The sequence below is a fragment of the Onychostoma macrolepis genome, chromosome 14, assembly GCF_012432095.1.
Source record: "Onychostoma macrolepis isolate SWU-2019 chromosome 14, ASM1243209v1, whole genome shotgun sequence".
NCBI classification, from domain to species: Eukaryota; Metazoa; Chordata; class Actinopteri; order Cypriniformes; family Cyprinidae; genus Onychostoma; species Onychostoma macrolepis.
Genome location: NC_081168.1, coordinates 29,009,274 through 29,036,848, shown reverse-complemented (window position 1 = coordinate 29,036,848; position 27,575 = coordinate 29,009,274). Strand labels below are relative to the sequence as shown.

The 27,575-nt window shown below is 36.9% G+C and overlaps 2 protein-coding genes across 7 annotated transcripts; one reads left to right on the top strand and one right to left on the bottom strand.

Moving 5' to 3' along the window:
- The first annotated feature begins 515 nt into the window (after positions 1-515).
- plp1a (proteolipid protein 1a) lies at positions 516-24,905 on the top strand. 6 transcript variants are annotated; one of them, XM_058797892.1, is made up of 8 exons: positions 516-532; positions 1,754-1,844; positions 4,917-5,103; positions 5,312-5,468; positions 6,535-6,703; positions 7,995-8,068; positions 8,222-8,287; positions 13,283-13,627. In XM_058797892.1, exons 2-8 carry the CDS (start codon positions 1,841-1,843, stop codon positions 13,442-13,444), a joined length of 819 nt encoding a protein of 272 aa, XP_058653875.1. In that variant the 5' UTR covers positions 516-532; positions 1,754-1,840; the 3' UTR covers positions 13,445-13,627. The 6 variants fall into 6 exon arrangements, with proteins under 6 accessions (XP_058653875.1, XP_058653873.1, XP_058653872.1 ...); XM_058797890.1 differs by having other exon boundaries at positions 517-559; positions 1,755-1,844; XM_058797889.1 differs by lacking the exon at positions 516-532 and adding an exon at positions 1,547-1,671.
- Positions 20,410-27,362, bottom strand: rab9b (RAB9B, member RAS oncogene family). The gene is made up of 2 exons (XM_058797895.1): positions 27,299-27,362; positions 20,410-21,449 (listed from the first exon to the last, which is right to left on the bottom strand). Exon 2 carries the CDS (start codon positions 21,413-21,415, stop codon positions 20,807-20,809), a length of 609 nt encoding a protein of 202 aa, XP_058653878.1. The 5' UTR covers positions 21,416-21,449; positions 27,299-27,362; the 3' UTR covers positions 20,410-20,806.
- Between the last annotated feature and the right edge of the window lie 213 nt (positions 27,363-27,575).

Genomic DNA, 27,575 nt, shown 5'->3' with positions numbered 1-27,575 from the left:
AATTGACTCAAAAGAATGAATCATTCGCGAATGGGCATCGCTCATTGCCCAGAGTAGATGGCGCGCTTGGAATAAATTTAAGGATTTTTAACTTGTATTGCATTAAGATAAAGTAACGAGAGGAGCGTCGCCAACAGTAACGAAGTAAAAGTACCGTTTTTTCAGTAAAAATGTACTTGAGTAAGAGTAAAAGTACCCATTTTAAAATATACTCTAAAAGTATTAGTTACCCAAAAAATTTACTCAAGTAAATGTAACGAAGTAAATGTAACTCGTTACTACCCACCTCTGGTAACAATTGTAACAATATAACATTTTCAACAAAAATTAAGTGGTTATATTGTGAATATAGATTTTATTTAACATGTACAATTTCATTAAATTGTTTTTAAAAATACATATTTTCTTATATTTAAGAAAAAAGTTGTGTCCCCCAAATTCATGTCTGTGGTGTTACAACAATGGATGTCGCCTCTTTAAGAAAAGGGAGAATTCTATTTGGACTACTTCCTGTGTGTAAAGGTCACTGCAGGTGCTGGCTGATCTGAGGGGTGCATGGGGAGTACATTCTTTCTTATTAATTTTCTTAAAGTTAGCTAAACTTCTGACAATTTCATGTGTCGCACTTTATTAGTGTCTGTGGTGTTATGTTGATAACTTGCAGATCTGACACATTTTATTCAAAATTTTGAAAAATACATACTTATTAATATTTTCAAAATGTCCCCTGATCTTGAAATCATCATGATGTCAGCCTCCATTTTAGAAAAGTCTGAATTTAGGCTGATTTGTCTGCGGTGTTACTGTCTTTCCTGGCAAAATGTTACTTCAATACTATAGACATAAGTGGTTGTGTCACCAGTGTTTGATTAAAATTATTTTAAAAAAAATTTTTTAAATCGATATGTTCTTAAGCTTCTATTTTAATGGATATAACATATTAAACTAATTTTAAATGCATAGCAATATATTTTATTAGAAAAAAAACAAACAAGCATTTTTGCAAATTCTGCCTCTCATTTGCCACCCCAGTTGAACAATGACCCAATTGGTAATAGTTCAAATACATCTACACAAGATTTTATTTTCCAAAATCATAAAGATTTACACATAGGCCTACTTAAACATTTAATAACAACAAAATCATCACTTATTTCATGTTTTAAGTCAGTAGAAATATATATTTTTTAAAGTACTGTGCTGGTACTAGTGCATTGATGGTATCAGATCATAATGCCATTATGAAACTGTACTGAATGAGTACCATTTAGCCTATGGTATATATTTACTTGGTAAAGATACTTTGAAAATAGTTTGGTCCAAAAAGTCACGAGCTATGCGTGTGAACACACGAGGTCAGCAGTGAGTCGTAAAGTGATATGGATCCTCAAAGAGCAAGATTTTAGCTCATTAGCAGTACCTTTTTTGTTTTTTTTTTCCAGTTACATAGTTTTTAGTTCTACGTAAGACAAACTTGTATCATACTACAGTTTCAGTAAATAAAACTACAAACACATAAAAATGATCTTTAAAAGCCATCAACCGACTTGATCACAGAATGAGATAATTTCTCACTTGTTTATAAATGAGCAAAAAGTGGCCTGCAACTCTTTAACAAACTCTTTGCATCTTAAAGCAAATCAGTGGCACTTATTTTGAGTGAACATTTTGGTATGGTTTTGCATCATGACCCCGTCAGTCTGCTCCTTGAACCGTTCAAGCAGGCCATTGAAAAGACACATTGTTTCTTAAGGTTGGACATCGAGTCCGTCTTCAGCTGTGTAGGAGACGGAGAGAGCAGTCTGTGACATTACACTGAAGCACACTGCTGCCTACAGACATGGGTAAGTACAGCATTTTTACTGAGTTAAAGGGACGTTTTTAAGCAATTCTGTGTATATAATTAAAAAAATGTTTTTAATTTTACCTGTAGCTTGATAAACGTAGCTTTGCATATGAAGAGACCGTGTGATATACTTGCATATATGTTGCAGTACTACATGCAGTATTTGAAAGTGTCTGAATGTCACTGCAATTGACACTTAACATCCCAGCAAGTATCGTCTGCAGTGACTTTGCATGTATTCATTGTTTTAGCTCAGTGTCTTTTAATCATCTAATGTTTAGAGGATATTTAGAGAAGCCATTTGTCCTACCAGAGAAACCACAGGTGTAGATCATCACATTAACTATGAACATGATTCAGTAATGTTTCACATCCATAAAGTGTCCCAGTACTTTTTGTCTTAATTGTGAACAGTATTTATTATTTAGCTATGCTTTCTAATTTTAAGACTTTTTTTTAACCATGATTCATTCTCCTTTTAGGTTTACATGCAATTCAAAAGTTTGGGCCTGTACAAAAAATTTAATTATTTTTGAAGAAAGAGTATTATTTTCATCAAAGCTGCTTTTATTTTATCAAAACTGCAATAAAAATCGTAATGTTGTGAAATATTATTACAGTTTAATATAACGTTTTCTATTTTAAAGTGTAATTAATCCCTTTGAATTTTCAGCAGCCATTACTCCAGTTGTGATGCACTTAACTTTATATAACATGCTACTGCTGAGTTGCAGTACATACAAAATTATTATTATTAATAAGAAATATCTAAAACGATGTAAACATCCAAAAATAAACCATATATTCCTCCGTTTATATAAATCAAACATTTTGACCCTAAGGGGATTTTAACCATCAGCATTCCGTCGATGCACCATTACCCCCAAATCTTCCCTCCCCTATACTCATTTCAGTCGGTCTGTAGGGGGCTGAGGTGGCACCAGCTCTTTGTTTGCTTGTCATTGCTGGCCCTCGTGTTGCATCGAGACAAAGGCTATTGTCAGTGCAGCCACAAAAAGACACTCTGGCTCTTGGTCCTCCTTATTTTCTCACACTCTTCATGCCGTGGTACAGACCAGCTCCGTCGCCCGCCCCCACAGCAGCACATGATACGGATGGAGGAAGAATGCCCACTTACACCGGTCCACCCAGACTCACACACTTAGCTGCAGCTGCCGCTTTGTTGCGATGGCATGTTGCAGTGTTTCAGATTTGGCACATGTGAATGGATTGTGAATAGACGTCTATGACAGTATGAGCTTGTTATATTGTTTTGGATTTGAATAAGCACTGTTTGCAGTGTATATTGCGACAAAAATGGTGTGCACGTGATGTATTTCATGGCGTGCATGAAACTGGTTCCCAGCACCAAAACAACTGGGAAACAGGCTTCTGTTTTGAGAAACATCTCCTTGGTAAACAACAGTGTAAATATACTAGATATTTGTTTTTCTTTTGAAAATGCGAGAAGTGAGAACCATGATGCTGGAGTGTTGGTTGCCAGGCTGTGCTTTCAAGGTGGTTATTTCCTACACCAAAGTTGAATTCTTATGGTCAGTTGTTTGTTTAAATTACTGACTATGAGCAACAGTATAGATGCTTCACTTAGCAGACACTACTAATTATACTAGCCTAACAATCTTGGGGAGTCTATAGCACCAGTGCTTCAGACACTTTTACACTCTTGGGAATTTTGTCACCAAATTTAAGGACTTTCTCATTGTTGCTGGAACTTTTACTAATGTTTTATGACAAGGAGCTATTTTGGTGACAATTAAATCTACATATATATGTAAATGAGAGCAAGGCTTTAGCTACTTTTTATTAAACGCATTTGCTGTATTTAATCCAGTTCAGTTTTATTTTTATAGCACTTCTCACAAAACATTGTTTCAAAGCCCCAGTAAATCTATCTAATTTCTTTGAGCCCCAGTGAGCAGCCACAAGTTGTGTTAAGAACAAAAACAAAAAATAACTGCATCAGTGTTGGAAGAAAACCTTGAAGAGAACCAGACTCATCTGGAGTCCATCCTACTCTGGCAACAAAATCCATGTCATATGACAATAATATATAGCTCTAATATAGTAAAAGGCATGTGTTCAATTAAACAGGCAACATCTTTCAATGCGTTATTAACGAAGTAAATGCAGCTTATGATTGTAGTCATTCCAGTATAAGCATAATATTATGGCATTCTTGTAAGTTCATTCTTTGTTGCCTTGCCGTCATCTGCAGTCGTCAGAAGTGCAGCTGGGTCCAAAATGGAGCTGGCGAAGTCTGTAGTAACCCTGGCATAGGCATCCCGAGATAAAAACAGGAAAACCAAAAGGAGAAGGATTCTTAGATGCTGTTCATATTATGTCAGACAAAGATGATAATGTGCATTTAGATTTTATCAGATATAGCTGCAGTACTAGGTTATGAAATGTGTTCTGTGAAAGAGATCTGTATTTAATCTGAAAGCATTTTCAGGAAGGTTAATCTATAGATTGCAAAAAAATAAAAAAAAGCTGTAATCCCCTTTAGAAGGACCTACAGTATAAGGTGTTTAAGGCCTTATGAGTGAATAGCAATATTTTATAGGCCTACTTGATGCGGGACGAATCTAATTTTCTGGACCCGGTAAGAGCTCTAGCCAGCTGCATTTTGATCTGTTTTTACAGCCACCAGGTAATGCATTTTAATAATAGAGTCTTGAGGCCATGAATGTTTCAGCATCAGAAATAGATAACATGTTGGTGGTGGAAGGCTGTTTTAGTGACTCGAGAGAGGAGAATTGCTGTCCAATATAACATGCAGGACTTAAATATATATATATATTTCTAAATTATCCAAGTTAACAGTTTATATGTCATCTTGTCTACAAGAAATGTAGAGCTAAGTATGATCAGCGTAAGTGTAATCTAATCGTGTTTATTTCCAAGCGGCTGCATGTATAAGGAAAACAGCAGAGGTCCTAATACAGATCCTTGTGGCTTGTATTATGTGCATTTTCTAAATGTCTGATATGGTAAATCATCAGAAAATGAGAGAAACTGATCCTTCATATGCTTTTGTTATGAATCTCAGGTTGTTATGAATGCTGTATGCGCTGTCTGGGAGGAGTGCCGTACATCTCTCTGGTGGCCACTCTGCTGTGTTTCTCTGGCATTGCTCTGTTCTGCGGCTGTGGACATCAGGCCCTGACAGAGAGCGAAAGACTTATCGAGACTTACTTCACCCGTGACCATCAGGACTACATCACCCTAGCGTACCTGTGCGTGCCAGTAGCATCTCTCACATCATTGATGTTCAGTCCAGATGAATCTACTTTATTTACCCATAATCTCAAGCTTCACAATAAAAAATATGAAATGACAAGTTTGAATAAAGCTTTTTAAGGTGTCAAAAGGGAATTTGTGCTTCGACCGATCAGTCATTTTAACATCATTTATTACACACGTCTTTCTCTCTCTCTCCTGTAGTATTGAGTATTTTCAGTACATCATCTATGGTCTGGCCTCCTTCTTCTTCCTGTACTGTATAGTCCTGTTGGCTGAAGGCTTTTACACCACCAGTGCAGCTCGGCAGTCATTCGGAGAATTTCGTAGTACAGTTTGTGGTCGCTGTCTCAGCACATCGGTGAGTGATTTGCAGTGTGAGTTTCACTTTGCAAAATGTTGCACCCTCATGTTGTTACAAACACGTGTGCCTTTCATCCTTTAAGTAAAAGGGGAAATTTTAAAGAATTTGAACGTTTTACATTTCCATATGTTGAGCGTATATAGTTAGCAGAGGCTGATTCGAAATGTTGAAATTCACTGAATATTTTTGCCTCTGATGCACCTCATTTGCACTTCCGTATATTAAAAATTGGTGCATTATATTCAGCTTTAAGGGGTCATGAACTGCCTTTTTTATTATTTTATACTGTCCTCTGAGGTCCACTTTTATAATTTTATCAAGATTTTTGCATCAAAAACATCATAAGTTAGAAGTAATAGGCTATTTGCGTTGCCTTTCTTTCTGATCCCAACATTAGAACAGAGTGGATGAACTTTATTTTTAATGAAGATCCAGACCGCGTCAGTAAGAACTCTGTCCTCGACTATATTGGATCCAACAGTAATGTTGCAACACACAAGTGTGTGTAACTGTTTTTATTATGTGATCACTATTGCTTTGTTTATTACAGATCGTTTGATATGCATTTTTAACCTAAATCACTGCAGCAGCCATCCATCTATGTGGAATGTATGCTGTCAAACATGCACAGCTGTCAGCCAATCATAGCAGTGGGCGTTTACTTCTGAGTCTACAATCAGTCACACTCATTCAAACAGAGCACTCTGAGGATGGGGGTCAAAAACAGGACAAAAAACAATCTTCTGCGGAGGCGGTGCTTTCCACACTATTACATCATAGAGTGGCACATTCCACAAGCTGTCGTTTTGGCAGACTGCCTTCAATATTAGCTGTTTCTAGACTAACGAGAAAGTTTTGAGTTCTGAAACTTGCAGAATGTTTTTATAGCAAGGGAATTTTGGTTTCTCAGTTCATGACACCTTTAATGTTGTGCCATTTGTGTTAAACTTGGTGAAATTCATCTCTTGAATATGCATAAATGCATTTTTTTTTTTCTTTTGTGTGAACTCTTCACTTAAAATAAAATGCATCAAACTGATATACGCGTGATTTTCTCCCACAGTTCATCGTGATCACGTATTTCCTGGTTGTGGTCTGGTTGCTGGTGTTCTCCCTCTCTGCGCTTCCCGTCTACTTTTTCTACAACATGGCAAACACCTGTCACACTATCAACATCCTCTCTGAAACGCCCGCCAGCATCAACCAGTTGTGCATTGATGCCAGACAGTACGGTAATGGCCCCGCAATACATTTATCATATCTTTTCTGTCTCTTGACAGCTTAGAGATTTGATATCACGGCTCTGTAACGGTGATTAAAGTCTTGCTGACGCTTCAATGTCTTTTGAAGTGTCCCGATGTTCAGATGTTTGCAGGAAAGAGGTACATGAATACGCACACTTATAGTTCGGCAAGCTTGATTTCACGTATCTTTGCATTGCCACAAGATGTGCAATTTTGTGCTTTAGCCACAGAGGTATACGGGTGCTTCTCAAACCGAAGGCTGCAACCTAGAGAGGCATTTTAATTTAAGAAAATATCTTCCAGTGGTTTACAACATGGGCAGTTTAGTGTGACACAAATTCACGACAAAACGGAACATGAATTTCTTTACCTCAGAAAAGTTTTTTTAGTTTTTTTGTCTTACATTCTCAATGGAGAACTTTTTTAACCAGTCATCTGAGCCATAAATGGCATGTGATTCTAACTGAACACAACAACACATGTTGGGTCAATGACATGATGCTCAAAAATACATTAAAATACCATCATACTGAATTGAATACACCTTTTGTAAATATTTTTCTGAATTAAATACTTAAGATTTTAAAGTCAAAAATGTCGATGTGTCCTGACCTTGTAATGAAGAACATCATAAGAGAAGAAAATTCATAAGAAACCTAGTAGTTTAGAATGCATAATATTTTATTTTTATTTTGTGGAAAAAATATTTCAACAAAACTATTTCACTGCTTATTAATTTTTGAAGAATTAGCAGGCATAAAAAACAGGAAATTATATCATACAGACTTTTTATCAGATAATTTGACCGTTTTTTGAACTTTTTATGACAAGATGAGGTTAATTTTAGTTGTAAAAATGTGATGTGGTGTAAATCCCTAAAAAGTATGTTCATGAATTAATAAATTAATAAAAATTAAAAATTTCTTGCCTTAATAATGATTAAGGTGTAAGGACAATGGTACTACTTAAATTTATTGAAAATAAATGTTTTTCACGACCATATGAAGCCAAAATAAATTATACAGAGGATATTTCCAAGAACTTGGCATATAATTGAAAAGATTTTTCCTTTATCATGGACATTATTATTGTGCACAAATATGACAGCACACTTGAAATAAATTTTCCAAATGTCTGCATACGTTTCTGGCCTTACAGTGTTAAACTCTGTTCTCTTAATGTGGTGTTATTTAAACTGACACAAATTTCAATAAAACATTATCGTGCCTTGATGTTTTTCATGCTGTTACACTGTGTTTTATGTCTCTGTATCCCTAAGGTTTACTCCCATGGAACGCAGTACCAGGAAAGGCTTGTGGGATGACCCTGTCTAACATCTGCAAGACGAGAGAGGTAAGACGTGGCCCTGGGCGATGTACGATTCAATGTCTTCATATAATGCTTTTGAAAACCTTCCTCAAAGCCTTGTCAAATCCAAAGCCAAGATCAGAGATTCACGCTGCGCAGTGAGTGTTTAGGATGTCACGTTCCTGACTTGTTTTTCAGTTTTTCCTGATCTATGATCTCTACATCGCTGCCTTCGCTGGAGCGGGGATGACGGTCTTGGCTCTGGTGAGTGTCCAGAACAGAAGACAATCACACTGTGTTCTCATGACGCCATTCCCGTAGGTGTCGAGGAATTCTGTTCCTGCAATTATTAACCTCTTCTTGGGGTCGGCTGGGATTTATTGCTGTCAGTTGTGGTTAGAAATTGAGAGAACTGTGTTTTTCAGCTTAAACAATTTTCATTAAGCTAGTCATAGCAATGTGGTTAAAAACACTCGTACAACCATATTGCAACACTTGAATAATCACACAGCAGTGTGATGAAAACCCGTGTTGGGGGTAACACTTTACAAGTAACGTGAGTTATGTAATCAGGTAACTAGTAAAGTAAAACATTACTTTTTAATTCGCAAGTAAATATCTGAGATACTTTTTCAAACAAGTAACGCCAGAGAAATCGGGAGTAAGTGCAGAGGCATTGTGTGAACATGATGCTTACTGTAGTTCTAGACTAAATGTGAACATGCATTTATTCATCTCAATTGCACAAAAACAGATTCTGTGTTCGTACCCAGATTTAAAAAGTTACGCAAATGTATCTTTTAATGTTCCATTAAAAATAACGTTATTAGTCACATTTTTAGGGAGTAAAGCAATATTGTAATGCATTACTTTTAAAAGTAACTTTCCCCAACATTGGGGAAAACAAAGTAATTGCCGTTACTTATTTGAAAAAGTAACTCGGATGTTTTCTTGTAAATTAAAAGGTAATGTTTTACTTTGGAAAAAAGTAATCTGATAATGTAACTTGCATTGTTTGTAATTCGTTACCCCCAACACTGGTCACAATATCATAGCAAACCACATTGCAACATCATGCCAACAACTCAGAATACCACAGTAACTGCAAAACTATGTGGTAAAAATCACTCAGAATCACTCAGATCTTAGAAATGCCCACTGCTATGATTGGCTTGTGTACGTTTGACAGACTACTCCTGTGATTTAGGTTAAAAATGCATAGATGCTCATATCAAATGATCTGTTTAACAGACTATGCAATACCAAGTAATGAAAACAGTTACTCTCACTTCTGTGGTGCGCCATTACTGTCGGATCCAATATAGTTGCACAGCATCATCTTTTAGTTTCAATCTTTCTGAAAATCCTGCATTAAATTGTGCCTTGTTTGTAAACGAATCTGCAGTAAAATGAAGTGAATAGAGGACCTAGTTCTTACTGACGCGGTCTGGCACTTCATGAAAAATAAAGTTCCTTCACTCTTACATTGGGATCGGAAGGAAGGCAACGCAAATGCTGTTTTTACATAACTTGGCACTGAACAGCATCTTGTTATCGTTTGGTTTCTGCGTTGACCTGCGTTCGCCTCTCTCATAAACACTACATGCGTGAATCGGTGGGCGGGGCTAAACAGGCAGTGATGTAGAATCGGTGGGCGGGGCTAAACAGGCAGCGTTGTAGAAGCAGGCGTTGATCATCTTCTGCGGAGGTGGTGTATATCCACACTATTACATCATAGAGTGGCACATTCCACAAGCTGTCGTTTTGGCAGACTGCCTTCAGTATAAGCTGTTTTAAGAAAATAAAAGAATCATTCACAGTGTTAAAGAATAGCAAAGTCCACACCACAGCTATAACGATGAAGGCATAGATAAACGTATATCGTATATAACATATAAACGATGTCGTTGGAATCACTTTCAGAACTTTTTTTTTTTTCCAGCAGATTAATGATAAAAATATTGACACCCAATCAGAATTTAATGCGGCAGATGAGTGTGTGCTTAGAATAAATAATCGATATCATCCGTTGGTGTGGACGCTAATATAGTTATCTTTAAAGTTGCCGTCCTTGGTGTGAATGGCTTTTACCCACCACCCTGCAAACCACACAGAACACCAACTACATAGCAATGTGTAAAAAATAAAATAAAAAATGGGTTAAAAACCACTCATAACATCTTAGCAACACCCTAGTAGCAACATTGTAATATGGTTAAAAAACACTTAAAGTAAAACCAGTAAAAGCATAGTAATGCCTTGGCAACCACATACTACACCCTAGCACTGTGGCTTGGGTCTTCACAGGGAAAACACCACAGCTTTATGATTGGTCTCTGGTCACTGGGTGAGATTTATTATCTTGTGTTTCTGTCTTTCTCTCTTCAGCTCACATACACTGTGTCCACCACCTATAACTTTGCGGTTCTGCGGTATCTGGGAAGGAAAGGCATCAGTCCGCGCTGTTAATGGCTGTTCTGTCCTGCTGTCCTTCTACGGTCAATAACAGCACCATATTGGAGCACTTTAGAAATTCTCATCCTCTTCTTTTCCACAATACAATTTCCTGACATTCTTTTAGATTTTTTTTTTTTAATGTAAAGATTTACATATTTGGAATCTTTGCTTCAAACTGTCTTTCATCAGATTTTTCTACCTGTATACTGCTCCTGACCACTAGAGGAAATATTCTGCCTTCAAGTCTTCTGGGATGTTATAATTGTGCTAATGTCGCAAAACATTGTGTAACAGCATTGGGTCTGTAAAAGATTTTTTATATATTTTATCTTGTAGTTTGGTCACAAAAGCCTGTTGCCACCTAAATGAGTTGTGTTTTCTAGGCAGCTTAGTTCCTACACTGCAAAAAAAGATTTTCTTACTTTTGTCTTGTTTACCATTACAAATATCTAAAAGTCTTAAATCAAGATACAATTACTCAAGAAGCAAAATGACTTAAAGGGATAGTTCATTTCCGTTGCATTGCTGTCTATGCAGGGTCAGAGAGCTCTCGAATTTAATCAAAATTATCTTAATTTGTATTTTGAAGATGAACGAAGGTCTTACAGGTTTGGAACGACATGAGGGTGAGTAATTAATGACAGAATTTTCATTTCTGGGTGAACTAACCCTTTAAGATATAATAAATAAATAATAATACATTTTGTTAGTTTATGCTTAACTAGAAGAAGAAAAAAATCTGCCAATGGGGCAGGAAAAATAATCCTGTTTTCCCTATAAATTTAGATTATTTTTCTTACCCCAGTGGCATCACACTTCTTGTTTTTTAGCAAAAACTAACAATATTTCAATACATTTTTCAGAAATCAAGACTTTAATATCTTAAGTCATTTTGCTTCTCAAGTAAATTTATCTTGATTCAAGACGTTTTTGAGACTCTTCAGCAGTGCACAAGCTGTACAGTTAGCATTCACAATGTGAACTTAAATTATGACCAACAGCAAGCTCCTTCTGCCACGATTATTTAATAGAAAATCCTTTTTTTTTTTTTTTTTTTTTTTTTTACAATATTGAGGTGGGGTTCCTGTGCTTTCATATCATAAATATGATCATGCCAACATGACTTGAAGGCAGCTATAAATCTTTCAATAGATTTTTACTCTTTTTAGGTCAAGAATGCATTCCTTCTTGTTTTTGAGATCTGATAGGATAGTTTGAGTTTTACTTTCTGTATCTGCTATCAAATACCTAATCAAATACTTTGTTTACAGCTAGTATATGAGTCCATTTAAAACAGTCTGCTGGTCTATCCATAATTGAAATTACTAGATTGGACAAAATATATTCTTGTTTTAGAAAATAAAAGTAAAAATAATAATTGGGTAGTACTACCATACCATAAGCTGATTAGATGCTTAAAAAGAATCTCAAGGTGATGATGGCTGGTTTCCTTGGTGACCATCCCTCACATCTGGTTGCCATGGAGAGACAGCAATGTGTGCTGTTTTCTTGTGACCCCAGCGCACTTTTTCTCACAGCCTCTTGAAAGGACTGAGAAAAGCCTCAACAATGGATGAGCCCCTCTTTGTTAGAGGAAAGCGCCGGCACAAACCCATGCTAGGGGTCAGTTTACGCGTCAGAAGATATTGCCCACTGACAAAGAGGCTTCTGGGACTTTCCAGCTGCTTGAATAAAAGGCTTTCTGTGACCGGTGCACAGATGCGTCCGATGATGTTTGAGCAGGTATTTTACCGCAAAGCGTGTCGTTACTAATAGTGTTTCTTGTCTGGGATCTTTCACTGAAAACTGAGAGCAAAAGACACTTCGTAGAAAAAAGGAAAAAGGCAGCCTTATCAGCCGTAGCTTCATTTTGTTTGTTTTCTGTAGATTTTTTTTTTTACAAAAGGTAACCAATTCAGAATGTTTTATTTTGATTATTTCATCCTGAGCATGTTTTATAATACATGTTGGATGCTTGATCACCCCGTAGCGTTTGGTGAAAGCAAGATTTTAGTGTAGACTGAAAGCAGTAGTTCACCTAAATAGTTCAGAAATGAAAGCTGTGATCGTTTACTCACACGCGTGTCGTTCCAAACCCGTATCGCCTCACTAAAGGCAATATGTGTGGCTAGTGCACGACATTCCAAGTCTTCAGAAGGCACACAACTGAAATTGAATTTGTCGTTCCCTTGGAAAACATGCCCTTCAATATACTTCTAAATGTCATTTGTTCTTCCTCGTATTCAAATTTGACTCGACACGATTTTATTGTGAGACATTGATATTAAACCTGTTACAATGCATCATAGAAGGCTTTAGATGTGGTGCACAAGTCATATGGACTACAAATTTGTATGCTTTTCTTATATAGCAGTTTCTATCATTGTATAAAAAGAGCAGCATGAACATTTTTCAAAATATCTCTGAAAAGAAGTCATACAGGTTTGGAGCAATGTGAAATAAGTTTTCATTGACGTGTGAACTGTTAATGTTGCTTTGTAACTCTAATTATCAGGAGATCATTGTAGTTATTGTATAACGCTTTCTTTTGCTGAATTTCCAATTAATCAGCGGTTTCTTTTTATTCATCAAATGGTTTATTATTAGCACTAACAGTATTTCTTAGATATGTTTTTGTACAGACTCGATGCTTAATTCAGCTCAGGTTTCTTATTTTAACCTGCCGCTCGGCTGCACAGTTTGTTGGTGTATTGCTACTGTAAAAACTGATGCCTGGGAGGTTTAGCAGGAAATAAAGGTCAATGCCTTCCACCGATGATTCATGTGTTTTGTTATTCATAGATTCACTGTCCACTGCATCTAGCAGCATGGCAGCTTGTTTTCAAAGAGCGTCATCGCAGAGAGAAGGAGGAGAGGAGGCTGAACACGCTCTTTGGCCGAGTGTTAAATGAGCACAGAGGAAGTCTCTGTTCTCCTTATGTGCTTCACACAGCTGATGTGTGACGTGTGCACGCTTTCTGCTGACTAAAAGTGGTTTGGTTATTATTCCTGAGAATACCGAAACCATTGATTTGATATTATGAAATAAATAAATGTTTGTCATATCAGTTATGACGTTTATGTTACCTGGTTAAACAGGAAAGAGCATTTTGTTTGACATGTTAAACTATGACAGTATAGTCTCATAAACCACACAATATGATCGCTGTTGCAGTTTGTTTATTCATCGCATTGCATTCTTGCAAAGTAAATTTGCAAACAAAGAAGTCTCCACCTCCTTATTGCACTGGAGATGACGTGAAACAGTAGGGTAACACAACTCCTGCTTTCAAAACACCACAAATTTAGTCCATTTAAAGATGTTTGTTAGCATGTCTGTAAATACAGTATTACCCAGAACAAAGCATACGAACACTGGGGCACCAACCTTCTTGTTTTTGAGATCTGATAGGATAGTTTGAGTTTTACTTTCTGTATCTGCTATCAAATACCTAATCAAATACTTTGTTTACAGCTAGTATATGAGTCCATTTAAAACAGTCTGCTGGTCTATCCATAATTGAAATTACTAGATTGGACAAAATATATTCTTGTTTTAGAAAATAAAAGTAAAAATAATAATTGGGTAGTACTACCATACCATAAGCTGATTAGATGCTTAAAAAGAATCTCAAGGTGATGATGGCTGGTTTCCTTGGTGACCATCCCTCACATCTGGTTGCCATGGAGAGAGACAGCAATGTGTGCTGTTTTCTTGTGACCCCAGCGCACTTTTTCTCACAGCCTCTTGAAAGGACTGAGAAAAGCCTCAACAATGGATGAGCCCCTCTTTGTTAGAGGAAAGCGCCGGCACAAACCCATGCTAGGGGTCAGTTTACGCGTCAGAAGATATTGCCCACTGACAAAGAGGCTTCTGGGACTTTCCAGCTGCTTGAATAAAAGGCTTTCTGTGACCGGTGCACAGATGCGTCCGATGATGTTTGAGCAGGTATTTTACCGCAAAGCGTGTCGTTACTAATAGTGTTTCTTGTCTGGGATCTTTCACTGAAAACTGAGAGCAAAAGACACTTCGGTAGAAAAAAAAGGAAAAAGGCAGCCTTATCAGCCGTAGCTTCATTTTGTTTGTTTTCTGTAGATTTTTTTTTTTACAAAAGGTAACCAATTCAGAATGTTTTATTTTGATTATTTCATCCTGAGCATGTTTTATAATACATGTTGGATGCTTGATCACCCCGTAGCGTTTGGTGAAAGCAAGATTTTAGTGTAGACTGAAAGCAGTAGTTCACCTAAATAGTTCAGAAATGAAAGCTGTGATCGTTTACTCACACGCGTGTCGTTCCAAACCCGTATCGCCTCACTAAAGGCAATATGTGTGGCTAGTGCACGACATTCCAAGTCTTCAGAAGGCACACAACTGAAATTGAATTTGTCGTTCCCTTGGAAAACATGCCCTTCAATATACTTCTAAATGTCATTTGTTCTTCCTCGTATTCAAATTTGACTCGACACGATTTTATTGTGAGACATTGATATTAAACCTGTTACAATGCATCATAGAAGGCTTTAGATGTGGTGCACAAGTCATATGGACTACAAATTTGTATGCTTTTCTTATATAGCAGTTTCTATCATTGTATAAAAAGAGCAGCATGAACATTTTTCAAAATATCTCTGAAAAGAAGTCATACAGGTTTGGAGCAATGTGAAATAAGTTTTCATTGACGTGTGAACTGTTAATGTTGCTTTGTAACTCTAATTATCAGGAGATCATTGTAGTTATTGTATAACGCTTTCTTTTGCTGAATTTCCAATTAATCAGCGGTTTCTTTTTATTCATCAAATGGTTTATTATTAGCACTAACAGTATTTCTTAGATATGTTTTTGTACAGACTCGATGCTTAATTCAGCTCAGGTTTCTTATTTTAACCTGCCGCTCGGCTGCACAGTTTGTTGGTGTATTGCTACTGTAAAAACTGATGCCTGGGAGGTTTAGCAGGAAATAAAGGTCAATGCCTTCCACCGATGATTCATGTGTTTTGTTATTCATAGATTCACTGTCCACTGCATCTAGCAGCATGGCAGCTTGTTTTCAAAGAGCGTCATCGCAGAGAGAAGGAGGAGAGGAGGCTGAACACGCTCTTTGGCCGAGTGTTAAATGAGCACAGAGGAAGTCTCTGTTCTCCTTATGTGCTTCACACAGCTGATGTGTGACGTGTGCACGCTTTCTGCTGACTAAAAGTGGTTTGGTTATTATTCCTGAGAATACCGAAACCATTGATTTGATATTATGAAATAAATAAATGTTTGTCATATCAGTTATGACGTTTATGTTACCTGGTTAAACAGGAAAGAGCATTTTGTTTGACATGTTAAACTATGACAGTATAGTCTCATAAACCACACAATATGATCGCTGTTGCAGTTTGTTTATTCATCGCATTGCATTCTTGCAAAGTAAATTTGCAAACAAAAGAAGTCTCCACCTCCTTATTGCACTGGAGATGACGTGAAACAGTAGGGTAACACAACTCCTGCTTTCAAAACACCACAAATTTAGTCCATTTAAAGATGTTTGTTAGCATGTCTGTAAATACAGTATTACCCAGAACAAAGCATACGAACACTGGGGCACCAACCTTATACAAATCAAACTGTAAAAAGTGACAAATAGTCAGTACATTCATTGCAGTAATGCCCTTAATTCATCCCCCACAATTCTCCACCGTGGTCGTGACTGGTCACACTGACAAACGAACATCATAAAATATGGTATTATTAATGACATACAACACTCCTGTGAACTGTAACATCATAAATACTGTGGCAGGAATGCTACAACACCAGCTCGAGCGGAAACGGCATGGGTGAATCTCACCAAAAAACATCCAGGTTAAATGCAAAAAGCATTAACCATCCTAAAAATAGGGCTCATTTTCTTTACAATGTAACTACTTCTGATCTTGAGGTGAAATATGATCTGGACATTTCTTCATGAGATTCGCCTCCTTATTGTAAAGCTTTAGTTTGCTTATCAAGTTGACATTTTGACTCCTCAAAAACGTTTGCAACACTGAAACATGATGATAACACGTCAAAACAGTTGCACATCTGCATCCTGTTGTGATTTAACACAGAGGATCTTTCCGTGATGTAATACAGATCTGATTATAGTGTAACATTTCGTCATTGTCAATCCAAATGTTTGGTACCTTGATTTGCTGGAAATCACTAGCATTAAATAGACAAATACTGATTTTCCAGTATTAGCAATGAATACGTTCCTGCGTGTTCAGCAGGTTGAGTTCGAGAAACACAGCGTTGCATCTATTTCCGTGTCACAGTGTACCAATAATTGTTGTGAGCATGTCCATCAACAAAAACAAAGTAACAGCATACAGTTTCTTGTGTTTTACACGTATAACAAATGTATGATAGCAGGCAAGCAGAGGTCTGTAAACAGCAACACGGCTACATGTTACGCATTAATGCAAGAGACGGAAGCGTTTGAGAACATCAGCTGCCCAATCCACAGATTTGGGTCTCTCTAGTTGTAATGAGATTTACAGCAGTATGTAGAGTAAAGGCTGAGAAAACATTCATATTCTGGGAAAAGCACAAGTCAGTATTATAAAAGATACAAGTAAAATAAGTTAAAGTACCTATAAATGCACTAAATCAAGGGTCGTTCACAAGTGCCCTCTAAACACGGTCAAAGGTCAGTGCAAGATACTGGGAACCATGTGCTTTGGTTTCATATCAACATTGGTCTGACATTGAGGAAACGACGAATGTGAACTAATTTATCAGCTGTGACTGTGAGTCTCTTCAGGTCTGCTGTAGACGTCTAAAGAGGCTCCAGCATTCAATGCAGACAGGTCTTTTCAAATGTTCCTACATGCTTTCAGAAAATGATCTGCGCATTTACTGAATCAGATGTGCTCTAAGCCCTCAAACTGACCAACACACACACACACACACACAAACACACTCCTCATGCAAGAGACTTTCATTCTTCATCAAACACTTCAGCATCGCTGCCCAGATTCAACATGCAATTAGGCATGTAAAATTGCTCAAATACACACAAAACAACCTGACAACTAAATCAAACAATACACATTACACATCTAAAACAAACACACCGTACCTTACAGAACATTTTCAAATAATCTCAAATAAAAACAAAACTATTTTAATCTTTCGGTACTACGATAAAAGAAATTCCCTTTCTGTCTAAAAGTAGTGCTGTGCTGATGCATCTCAGACGATTTGTTGTCAATACGCTAATCTGAGGTTATGTGTTTTACTACATGTATCATAATAATAGGGTGAATCTACTTAAGAATCAGTCATATTTCAACCCAAAATAAATAAATAAATTATTTTTTAATTGTATCAAGAGTGCAAATGTTTTCTAATCATATAACTGCTTCATCATGTGGGACACAATTACTTTTCATAATTATTAAAATCAGCATAATTTGAAGCTAATATAACAAACGCTACAATAACAGATAAATCATTTAAGCCTACAGTTTAAGTAATATTTTATGAAGGAAAGTAACATTTATTTGTTGTTTTGATGTTACAGTAATGATCATGAGTTTTTTTTTACATTACGGTAATAAGAATTTGCTTTTAAATGTTTTATCACGAAAATAATGTCATGTCAAAAATCTGTGTCATTTTCTTTTTTTAAATTGTAATATCTTGTTTATTCATTTATTCTTTAATAATATTTTAGGTGAAATATGACCCATGTTCTTCACCCAAAGAATAACTTATTAGCAAAATGAATTAAAAATGCATTATTTCTTTCAATGCTCTTTCTCTCAAACAATATTTCATTACCGATAACAGTGGTCTGCAATATGTGACTCTGTGGGTTATGTATTTGGAAATATCTGGAAAAATGAGTACCACAACATAATAGCTCAATAGTAAGATGGTCCGTTTAAAACTGGCGGAATACTAAAGGGAGGCTAGATCTGCGGTCCAGGACATGAAGCTATTATTAAACACCACGTCACAAGCAGACAAGCCTTTGACTGGGAAACCGTCAGTGTGCCGGACTGCAGAGAGATAAATACGTATAAAATACCTTTACCGTTTGGTACCTCTGTAGCCCACGAGACACGCCTGGCGTCTGTACCTACACAGTACCTACTGTACAAGTCCACGGCTATGAAGCCTCAAGGCCAGGAGCGATTTATGCTGCGTTCAAGTCCTCCTGGGACGCTCGTACTTACGAGTTGACAAGACGTAATTACGACGTCAGGTGCGTTCAAGTCACTTTGGTCGGAACAAGATGGCCATTTAACTTTTCTACAATAAAATTCAACGATTTTTTAAACTCTACATCTACAAAATGATGAATAAAGAATATGCATCATTGTGTTTTTGCTTTTTTCTGTTTTTATTTAACTTATGAAGGTGATGTAAACTGAATCGTTATATATTCTATGTTGGTTGTGTGACTGGGGCCCAACATTTGGTGATATGCCTCTGATTACACAATAATATAATGTTTTGTATATGTACACTCTTAAAAATAAAGGTGCTTCACGATGCCATTGAAGAACCTGTTTTGTCTAAATGCTTCCATAAAGAACCGTTAACATCCGAAGAACCTTTCCGTTTCACAAAAGTTTCTTTGTGGTGAAAGAAGGTAAATAAAAAGGTAAGAAAGAGATGGTTCTTTAAAGAACCTTTGACGGAATGGTTCTTTGTGGAACAAAAAATGCTTCTATGGCATCGCTGTGAAGCACCTTTTAAGCACCTTTATTTTTAAGAATGTAACTTCTATAGTTTTATTGTACATTACAAAAAAATAATCATTAAATTAATTTCAACTAATTTACCGTTAATACGTTGTTTGCACATGACGTCATTGCTGTGGTGCGAAATGCAGCTGGAGGGCAGGAAGTGATTTCTCTCCATAGGAATCACTAGCAGAAACTCAAAATGCCTGTGTTTTGCGTTGTTTACGGATCGGTCCAACCGAGAAAACACAAGGAGCTTTTATTGTGTACGAAAATGTGTTGTTCATAAGGGGGGGAAAGGCAAGAAATTGACTGAAAAACGCAGGAAAAAGTGGCTTGTAAACCTGCGTCTGATGTCAGGAGGAGCCGAGTTGCATAATGCTCGTGTGTGCAAATGGTTAATATAAGATATAATAATATATTAAGATATTAATAAAGCTATAAATAGATAATCCAGGGCTGCCAACTCTCACACATTCAGCGTGACACAGTCAGAATTTCATTTATTATAATGGAACACTGTGAGATTGCGATAAATTGAAGTGAGTGACCTTGTTGAGGTTTTTAGTGATTATATAATGGAAGCGCTATTTGATCACTTTCTAGGCTATAATCAGTTCAGAATTTGAATAAAAGTTTTGTTTTAAGTGCTACTAACAGGACCAAGAGCCACAAACCCCCTACATGCAGCAAAGTTTGCAGAAAGTCCGTACTGTACTGGTTTAGACACGATTACAAGAGAAAGGTATAAACAGGAAAACACAACACATGTTGGACGTGATCCTTATGTTATGAAGAGGAGCGATTTTTACTAAATTGAAATACTTGCCTGCCGTGGATATAGGCTAAGCAACTAAACCTGACTGCAAACAAGCATGAACAAGAATGTGTCACCCTGTATCTATTTGTATATTTCTTTATTTATATCTTAATATATTATTATATCTTACATTAACCATTTGCTCGCATGAACATTATCTGACTCGGCTCCTGCCGACCGCAGACGCAGGTTTACAAGCTACTTTTTCCTGCATTTTCAGTCAATTTCTTGCCTTTCCCCCCCTTATGAACAACACATTTTCATACACGATAAAAGCTCCTTGTGTTTTCTCGGTTTGACCGACTTGCGCATCCATAAACAACGCAAAACACAGGCATTTTGAGTTTCTGCTAGTGATTCCTATGGAGAGAAATCATTTCCTGCCCTCCAGCTGCATTTCGCACATCATCAGAATCGCATGATTGCAAACAAGCTATAGTCTTTGGCTGCGTCCACTGCATCCGACACATTTTTTCATGGACACGCCCTCAACTTGGAAACTCAGGGCTTAAAGAAAATATTGAGTTTCCCTCTCATAATAATATGCAAGCCCGTTTCCGCCACTGAATAAAAAAAAATATAAAAAAGGTAATTGCGAATATAAACTCGCAATTGTGAGAAAAAAGTCAGAATTGTGAGGTAAAAAGTCGCAATTACCTTTTTTAAAATTTTTATTCAGTGGCAGGGCTTCCATATAAGAAGACTTTGTAGTGCCGTTCATGTGCATTCAACTCGTAAATACGATCTATCCGACATGACTTGAACGCACCATCAGAAGCACCTCAACAGCAGGACGAGCGAGCCACTTTACGATTTCCGTGGAGATCGATGGAGCTGCTCAGCAGGGTGTGGTCGATGGGATCCTCGCTGGCCAGGACTTCCCGGACAGCAGCCTCGAAAGCGGCCCCCACGTTCGTGTCGTCCTTGGCGCTGGTCTCGAAGTACGGACAGCAGCCGTTTTCCTCACACCAAGCCCGGGCCTCCTCCTCGCCGACCTCCCGCTGCTCCTTGTCCACTTTGTTTCCCAGCACCACAAAGGGGAAGCGCTCCGGGTCTCGTACGTCTGAGTAATACATGAACTCCTTCTTCCAGCAGCCCAGGTTCTGGAAGCTCTGCAGGTCGTCCACAGCGAAGGTGAGCAGGCAGCAGTCCGCCCCGCGGTAGAAGGGTGTGCGCAGGCTCTTGAAGCGCTCCTGGCCCGCTGTGTCCCAGATCTGCAGGGTGACCAGCCGGCCGTCGATCTCCAAATCACGGTTGAGGAACTCCACACCGATGGTGTGGAACGACTGCGAGTCGAAGCGGTCGGTCACGTAGCGGTTCATCAGGGAGCTTTTGCCCACGCCGCCATCCCCCAGGAGAATGACCTTCAACAAGAGGCTCTTCCCACTCATAACGGCCCCCGGTGCCACAGGTCTTCACTGCAGCCTGACAAACACACGCAGAGGCATTTACATGTACATTTAGTCATTTAGCAAACGCTTTTATCCAAAACGACTTACAAATGAGGACAATAGAAGCAATCAAAATCAACAAAAGAGCAATGATATCCAAGTGCTATGACAAGTCTAAGTTAGCTTAACACATTTTTTATTTGTGCTGGGGCCTGTTTCATAAAACAAGTTTACCAAATAAGCCAGGTTTATATCAGCTAGTCTGCCGTATTGTCAGTGGATTTGGTTCAAAATAAGTCAGACTAACTGAAATAAACCTGGCTTATTTGGTAAACTTGTTTTATGAAACAGGGCCCTGGACAACAATTAATCCTGATTAATCGCATCCAAAATAAATGTTTTTGTGTACATAATATGTATTGTGTATATTTGTTATGTATATATAAATACACACACATACAGCATATATTTTGAAAACATTTACATGTATTTACATGATTTACTGATCGTGGCTGTATCTCTCTATTAGTACTACTGGATCTTAGCGCTGCGTTCGACACTATCGACCACAACATTCTTTTGAATAGACTAGAAAACTTTGTTGGCATTAGTGGAAGTGCATTAGCATGGTTCAAATCGTACTTATCTGACCTCCATCAATTTGTAGCAGTGAATGAAGAGGTATCATATCGATCACAAGTGCAGTATGGAGTACCTCAAGGCTCAGTATTAGGGTCGTTACTTTTCACGCTTTACATGTTACCCTTGGGAGATATCATCAGGAAACACTGTGTTAGCTACTTAGCTTTCACTGTTATGCTGATGATACTCGGCTCTATATTTCTTCGCGGCCCGGTGAAACACACCAAATTGAGAAACTAACGGAATGCATAGTCGATATAAAAAACTGGATGACGAGTAATTTCTTACTGCTAAATTCTGAAAAAACAGAGGTGTTAATTATCGGACCTAAACCCCCCACATGTAATAACCTAGAACACTGTCTAACTCTTGATCGCTGCTCTGTCAATTCTTCGTCATCAGTTAGGAACTTAGGTGTGCTGTTTGATAGCAATCTTTCCTTTGACAGCCATGTTTCCAGCATTTGTAAAACTGCATTTTTTCATCTTAAAAATACATCTAAATTGAGACCTATGCTCTCAAAGTCAAATGCAGAAATGTTAATTCATGCATTTATGACCTCAAGGTTATGCTTTATTGGGTGGTTGTTCTGCACGCTTGATCAACAAACTACAGTTGGTCCAAAATGCAGCAGCTAGAGTCCTTACTAGAACCAAGAAGTATGACCACATTAGCCTGGTTCTGTCAACACTGCACTGGCTCCCTATCAAACATCGGATAGATTTTAAAATCTTGTTAATTACTTATAAAGCCCTGAATGGTTTAGCTCCTCAGTACTTGAGCGAGCTCTTATCACATTATAGTCCTCCACATCCACTGCGTTCTCAAAACTCTGGCCATTTGATAATACCTAGAATATCAAAATCAACTGCGGGCGGCAGATCCTTTTCATATTTAGCACCCAAACTCTGGAACAATCTACCTAACACTGTTCGGGAGGCAGACACACTCTGTCAGTTTAAATCTAGATTAAAGACCATGTCTTTAACCTGGCTAACACATAATACAGTAATACGCTTCTAATATTTAAATCCGTTAAAGGATTGTTAGGCTGCATTAATTAGGTCAACCAGAACCGGGAACACTTCCCAAAACACCCGATGTACTTGTTACATCGTAAGAAGAATGGCTACGCTAATATTAGTCTGTTTCTTTCTTATTCCGAGATCACCGTTGCCACCCGATCCAGTCTGTATCCAGATCAGATGGTGGATCAGCACCTAGAGACGACCTCTACAGCCCTGAACATCAGCGGAGACCAGGACACCTAGATGAGCCCCAGAGACAGATCCCCAGTGAGGACCTCGTCACCTAGACAGCCATCGGGACAAGTCCACGGGAACCAAATGAGTCCTTTACAAAATCTGACATGGCTGAGGTTGGAATTGAACTGCAGATTTCGTCTGGTCAGAGGAGAACTGACCCCCCGACTGTAATCATGTTGCTTTTTTCTACCACAAAGCAACATGATTACAAGTGTGATATTGATTTTATACAATAGTTCAATAAACAAGATGGTAATGTTAAGGGACTTACGTTTTAGACACAATATTGCCTGTTTTTGCTCTATTTTGCCAACAAAAATAATTACAATTTGCGTCTGATATTTGAGCAAAATGTGGGTGTTTCCTTCCTGAATGAATCAACCGTTTAAATGATTTGGTTCGATCGCAATGACTCACTTATTAACAGTGACTTGCTGCCACCTGCTGGCAGCTTTAATTTCACTTTTAAAGTCTCTTAATTTTTAAACAATTCCAAATATCAGTATTCAACGTTTTAATGTTTAAAATATTATTTATGCAGTTGTAACTGTAGATTAAATGTTTGATGTCCTGCATTAAACAGTTTGTAAATGTTTCTAAATGCCACTTCAGATGCAGCTTCTGTTTCCTCTGCATTGCAAAGATGAATTTTGTTAATACTGATTTCATTTGCTTGGTAACAGCACAAATGTCTTATTCTAATTGACTACTAAAATGTAAGAATTTGACTCAAAAGATGATGCACATTTTTAGAAAAATGGCTTTAAGGTAAAAATGTCCATAAAAGGTAAAACTCAATTTAAACGTATTGGGAAAGATTAATTTCTATGACCACTGTGAACTGACCACCACACAGAATATGCAGAATATCAAAACTTTAGGAGTCCACGGTAGTCCTTAAAATGTAAACACGAAAACACACTCAGCAAAATATTGTCCGTCTAATTGTTGTTATCGATAAAATCCCAGAAAATATTGAGATATAATTTTTGTCAATATCGCACACCCCTATCTCTTGGTTACCTAAAGTTACTATTTATTGAACTAAATTATTTTTATTTCACTTTATGATTATTATATTAAATGTAACAAATTAGTTTTGTTCCCCTCAGTGTAACCCACCATTGCTAGGTCTGAGCTAACGAGGCACCATTTAGTCAGAAGTGTAGAAAAGGAACGAATTTCACGAATTTCACAGTGAGTATTTAACTCAGTTCTTATTGAATATGTTAATTCCATATTAGTGTAAAATACTATGAGCTCTTAGATGTAATTTGTGTGACGTGGCTCTGTGTAATGCAGGCTGCATAAATTATTGAAGTTATATGTAGACTTATATTGACATTGCTATTTTATATTTTTCACAGAGCCATTGGAGAACCACACAACTGCAGTGAAAACTGGAATAGTAATTATCAGCAGTTGCACTTCAAGAGCCCTGTCAAGTGTGCTAAATGTCTCCGTTGTCCTGGAAGAGGAGGTGGTGCTTGACAAATTAGGAGACTTTGTAAATGTATTTATTGTATGCACTCAACATGGAGTACAACAAGGATTTACAGTAAAAGGTTAGTTCACCCCAAAAATGGAAATTGTCATTAATTACTCACCCTCATGTACCCAAGCCTGTAAACCTTCAATCATCTTCAGAACGCATATTAAGATATTTGTGATAAATCCGAGAGCTCCCTGACCCTCCATAGGAAGCTATGCGACTTACAAGTTCCAGAACAGTAGGAAAGACATCATTACAGTATTCAGTGTGAGTCCAGTGGTTTAACCTAAATTTTATGAAGCAACGCAAAGGTTTTGATTGCAGAAAAAACAAAATAATATCCAAATTGTGGTGGTGCTTCCCCTATTGGGTTGCAGATAAATGTTTTAGTAAATAAGGTGGTTATTTATTTATTTTTGCGCAAACAAAGCAGTCGTGTTGCTTCCTAAAATTGAGGTTTAAACCACTGGAGTCACGTTGATTAATGATGTCTTTCCTACTGTTCTGGACCTTGAATGTGTAAGCTGCATAGCTTTCTATGGAGGGACGGAAAGCTCTCATATCTCATCAAAAATATCTTAATTTGTGTTCTGAAAATGAACAAAGGACTTATAGATGTGGAATGGCATGAGGGTAATTAATGACAGAATTTTCATTTTTAGGTGAACTAACCCTTCAAGTTCAAAGTTTCAGATGACATTACACTAAACACTGGTTGAAGTAACCTCAGATAAACTATTACATTTTATGCATGTTTGTGAATGTATTAATGTTTAAAGTGCAATTCATCGGCTTTGTGTATCTTATGAGAATTAAAATGCATGATTTTGTAAGGTTTACTGTGTAGAAAATTTCTATGTATTTATCATTGTAAGGTATTTTTACAATATTGTTGTAGATTTTATTAAAATATGTATTAAAATGTGTCAGTGTTCAGTGTATCATCATTTAATGTTTTTGTTTTTTATCATTTTCTTTTGGGACAACGGGGAATAAACAATTCAGTAAGGTTGCTTTAGCTGTATAAATTTGCCAATAGACATTTTTAGATTAGGTCAAACAAAAAATGCATGCTACTACTATTTAAAATATTTAATTGGGCCAATAACATGCTTTGGTAGATTTAATGTTTTTTCAATTGGCTCAACGTATTATTTCTCATTGAGCCAATGTTAACAGATTGAAAAAATTCTATCAGCAGAAATTCAATTGGGCCAATGGGAAAATTTAGATGTAATCAGTCACTAGAAAATTTTGAGTCAGGGAGGTCTGAATTTTTTTACAGTGTACCTTTCTATCAAAGTTGTCTGATATTAAATGACAATGACATTAAATCAAGATGAATTTGTTCTGACACAGTTTAACTTTCTGTTTTAAAGTTCTTGTCATATTTTATTACCATTTTCTAAGCTATAGCGAATAAACTGTGATATAATGTGAGAAATGTTGAAGGTGTCTGAACAAACTTTGGTTAAATTACTCTAAAGGTGCAAAATTTTGCAATCAAAATCAAGTAATCTGAATAGGAATCTGTGCAATCTGTGGTTTTGTGTGAAGATGAAAAAGGTTACCCACAGGCATTCGGCAGTGCTACATTGACAATGGACAATGGATGTTTTTGTCTGCAAAATTTTGTCGAATTTATGCTAATGTGACCACACCTTAATTTACCCATTTCTTCTATATTGGAATAACAACTGTATCAAATAAATTTTATAATAATTATAAAAACAAAAAATGGATCACTGTAATTATCTAGCAACTACTATTATTATTAGTAGTACTCTAAAATTATAATAAATGAACAAGGGATTTCCTTCAAACAGTTTAGAATCCTTTTCAGACTGTCATTTTTATACCTTTATTTATTTATTTTTTAATCAGTTGTGGTTAACACCACCAGATGTTTTACTGTAGTAATTATGTAACTAATTATGAACTAATTTTCATAAGCAGCACTTATCCCAACACGTAAAAATAAAAACAAAAAAGCCAGTTTTAGAAGTCCAAAACTTGCCCCAAAATATACTACACGATACTGGCAGAATACAGTGCAATATTCTGCGTTATTTAATAACTCAAAGCGTTTGCATGCGTATTTATTTATTGTAAATACGTCTAGAGCAGGAAACAGATGATCGTTCTCTGCGCATGCGCAAAAGTGCATGACAGCTGTGTTTTTAGCATTCGAGTGCCCAAGCTAAGGTTTATCTTTATGACTGTCACTGTTATTGCTCATTATAACTTAGCTCGTGCTATGACTAATAAACACGGCTGATGTTTTTATGTTAGCATTTGGTGTCATTAATCATAAACATATTCTCAGCCCTGTTAGCTCACTTTAGCTATATGACTAGCACAGTTTTAGATGCTTTATTAAATAAACTGCAGCACTGTTACGCATACGTGAACATACATGCAGGAGGAAAATAACCAGTTTGCTCTTAAATTACTTGAATCGTGTAAAAATACTCTCTGAATTACCTCATATTGTACCGCGAGCAGTGCTGCTGGCTGCTGAGATTTCACGCGCTGCGTGTATGATAGTGATTGAGCGAGCGACACAGAGAGAGAGAGAATGTGTGTTTAAGCACAATTAATTTTAATGACTAATTTTATCTAATTGTTTAATTACATGAGTTCAACTAATATTATATACCATTAAAAGGCCAAATAAATTTGTATAATTATAATAATAAAAACTATAATTCCTCTGTTTGTAATTCTCATCCAGAACTCTAGGTGGCAGTAATGCTCCATT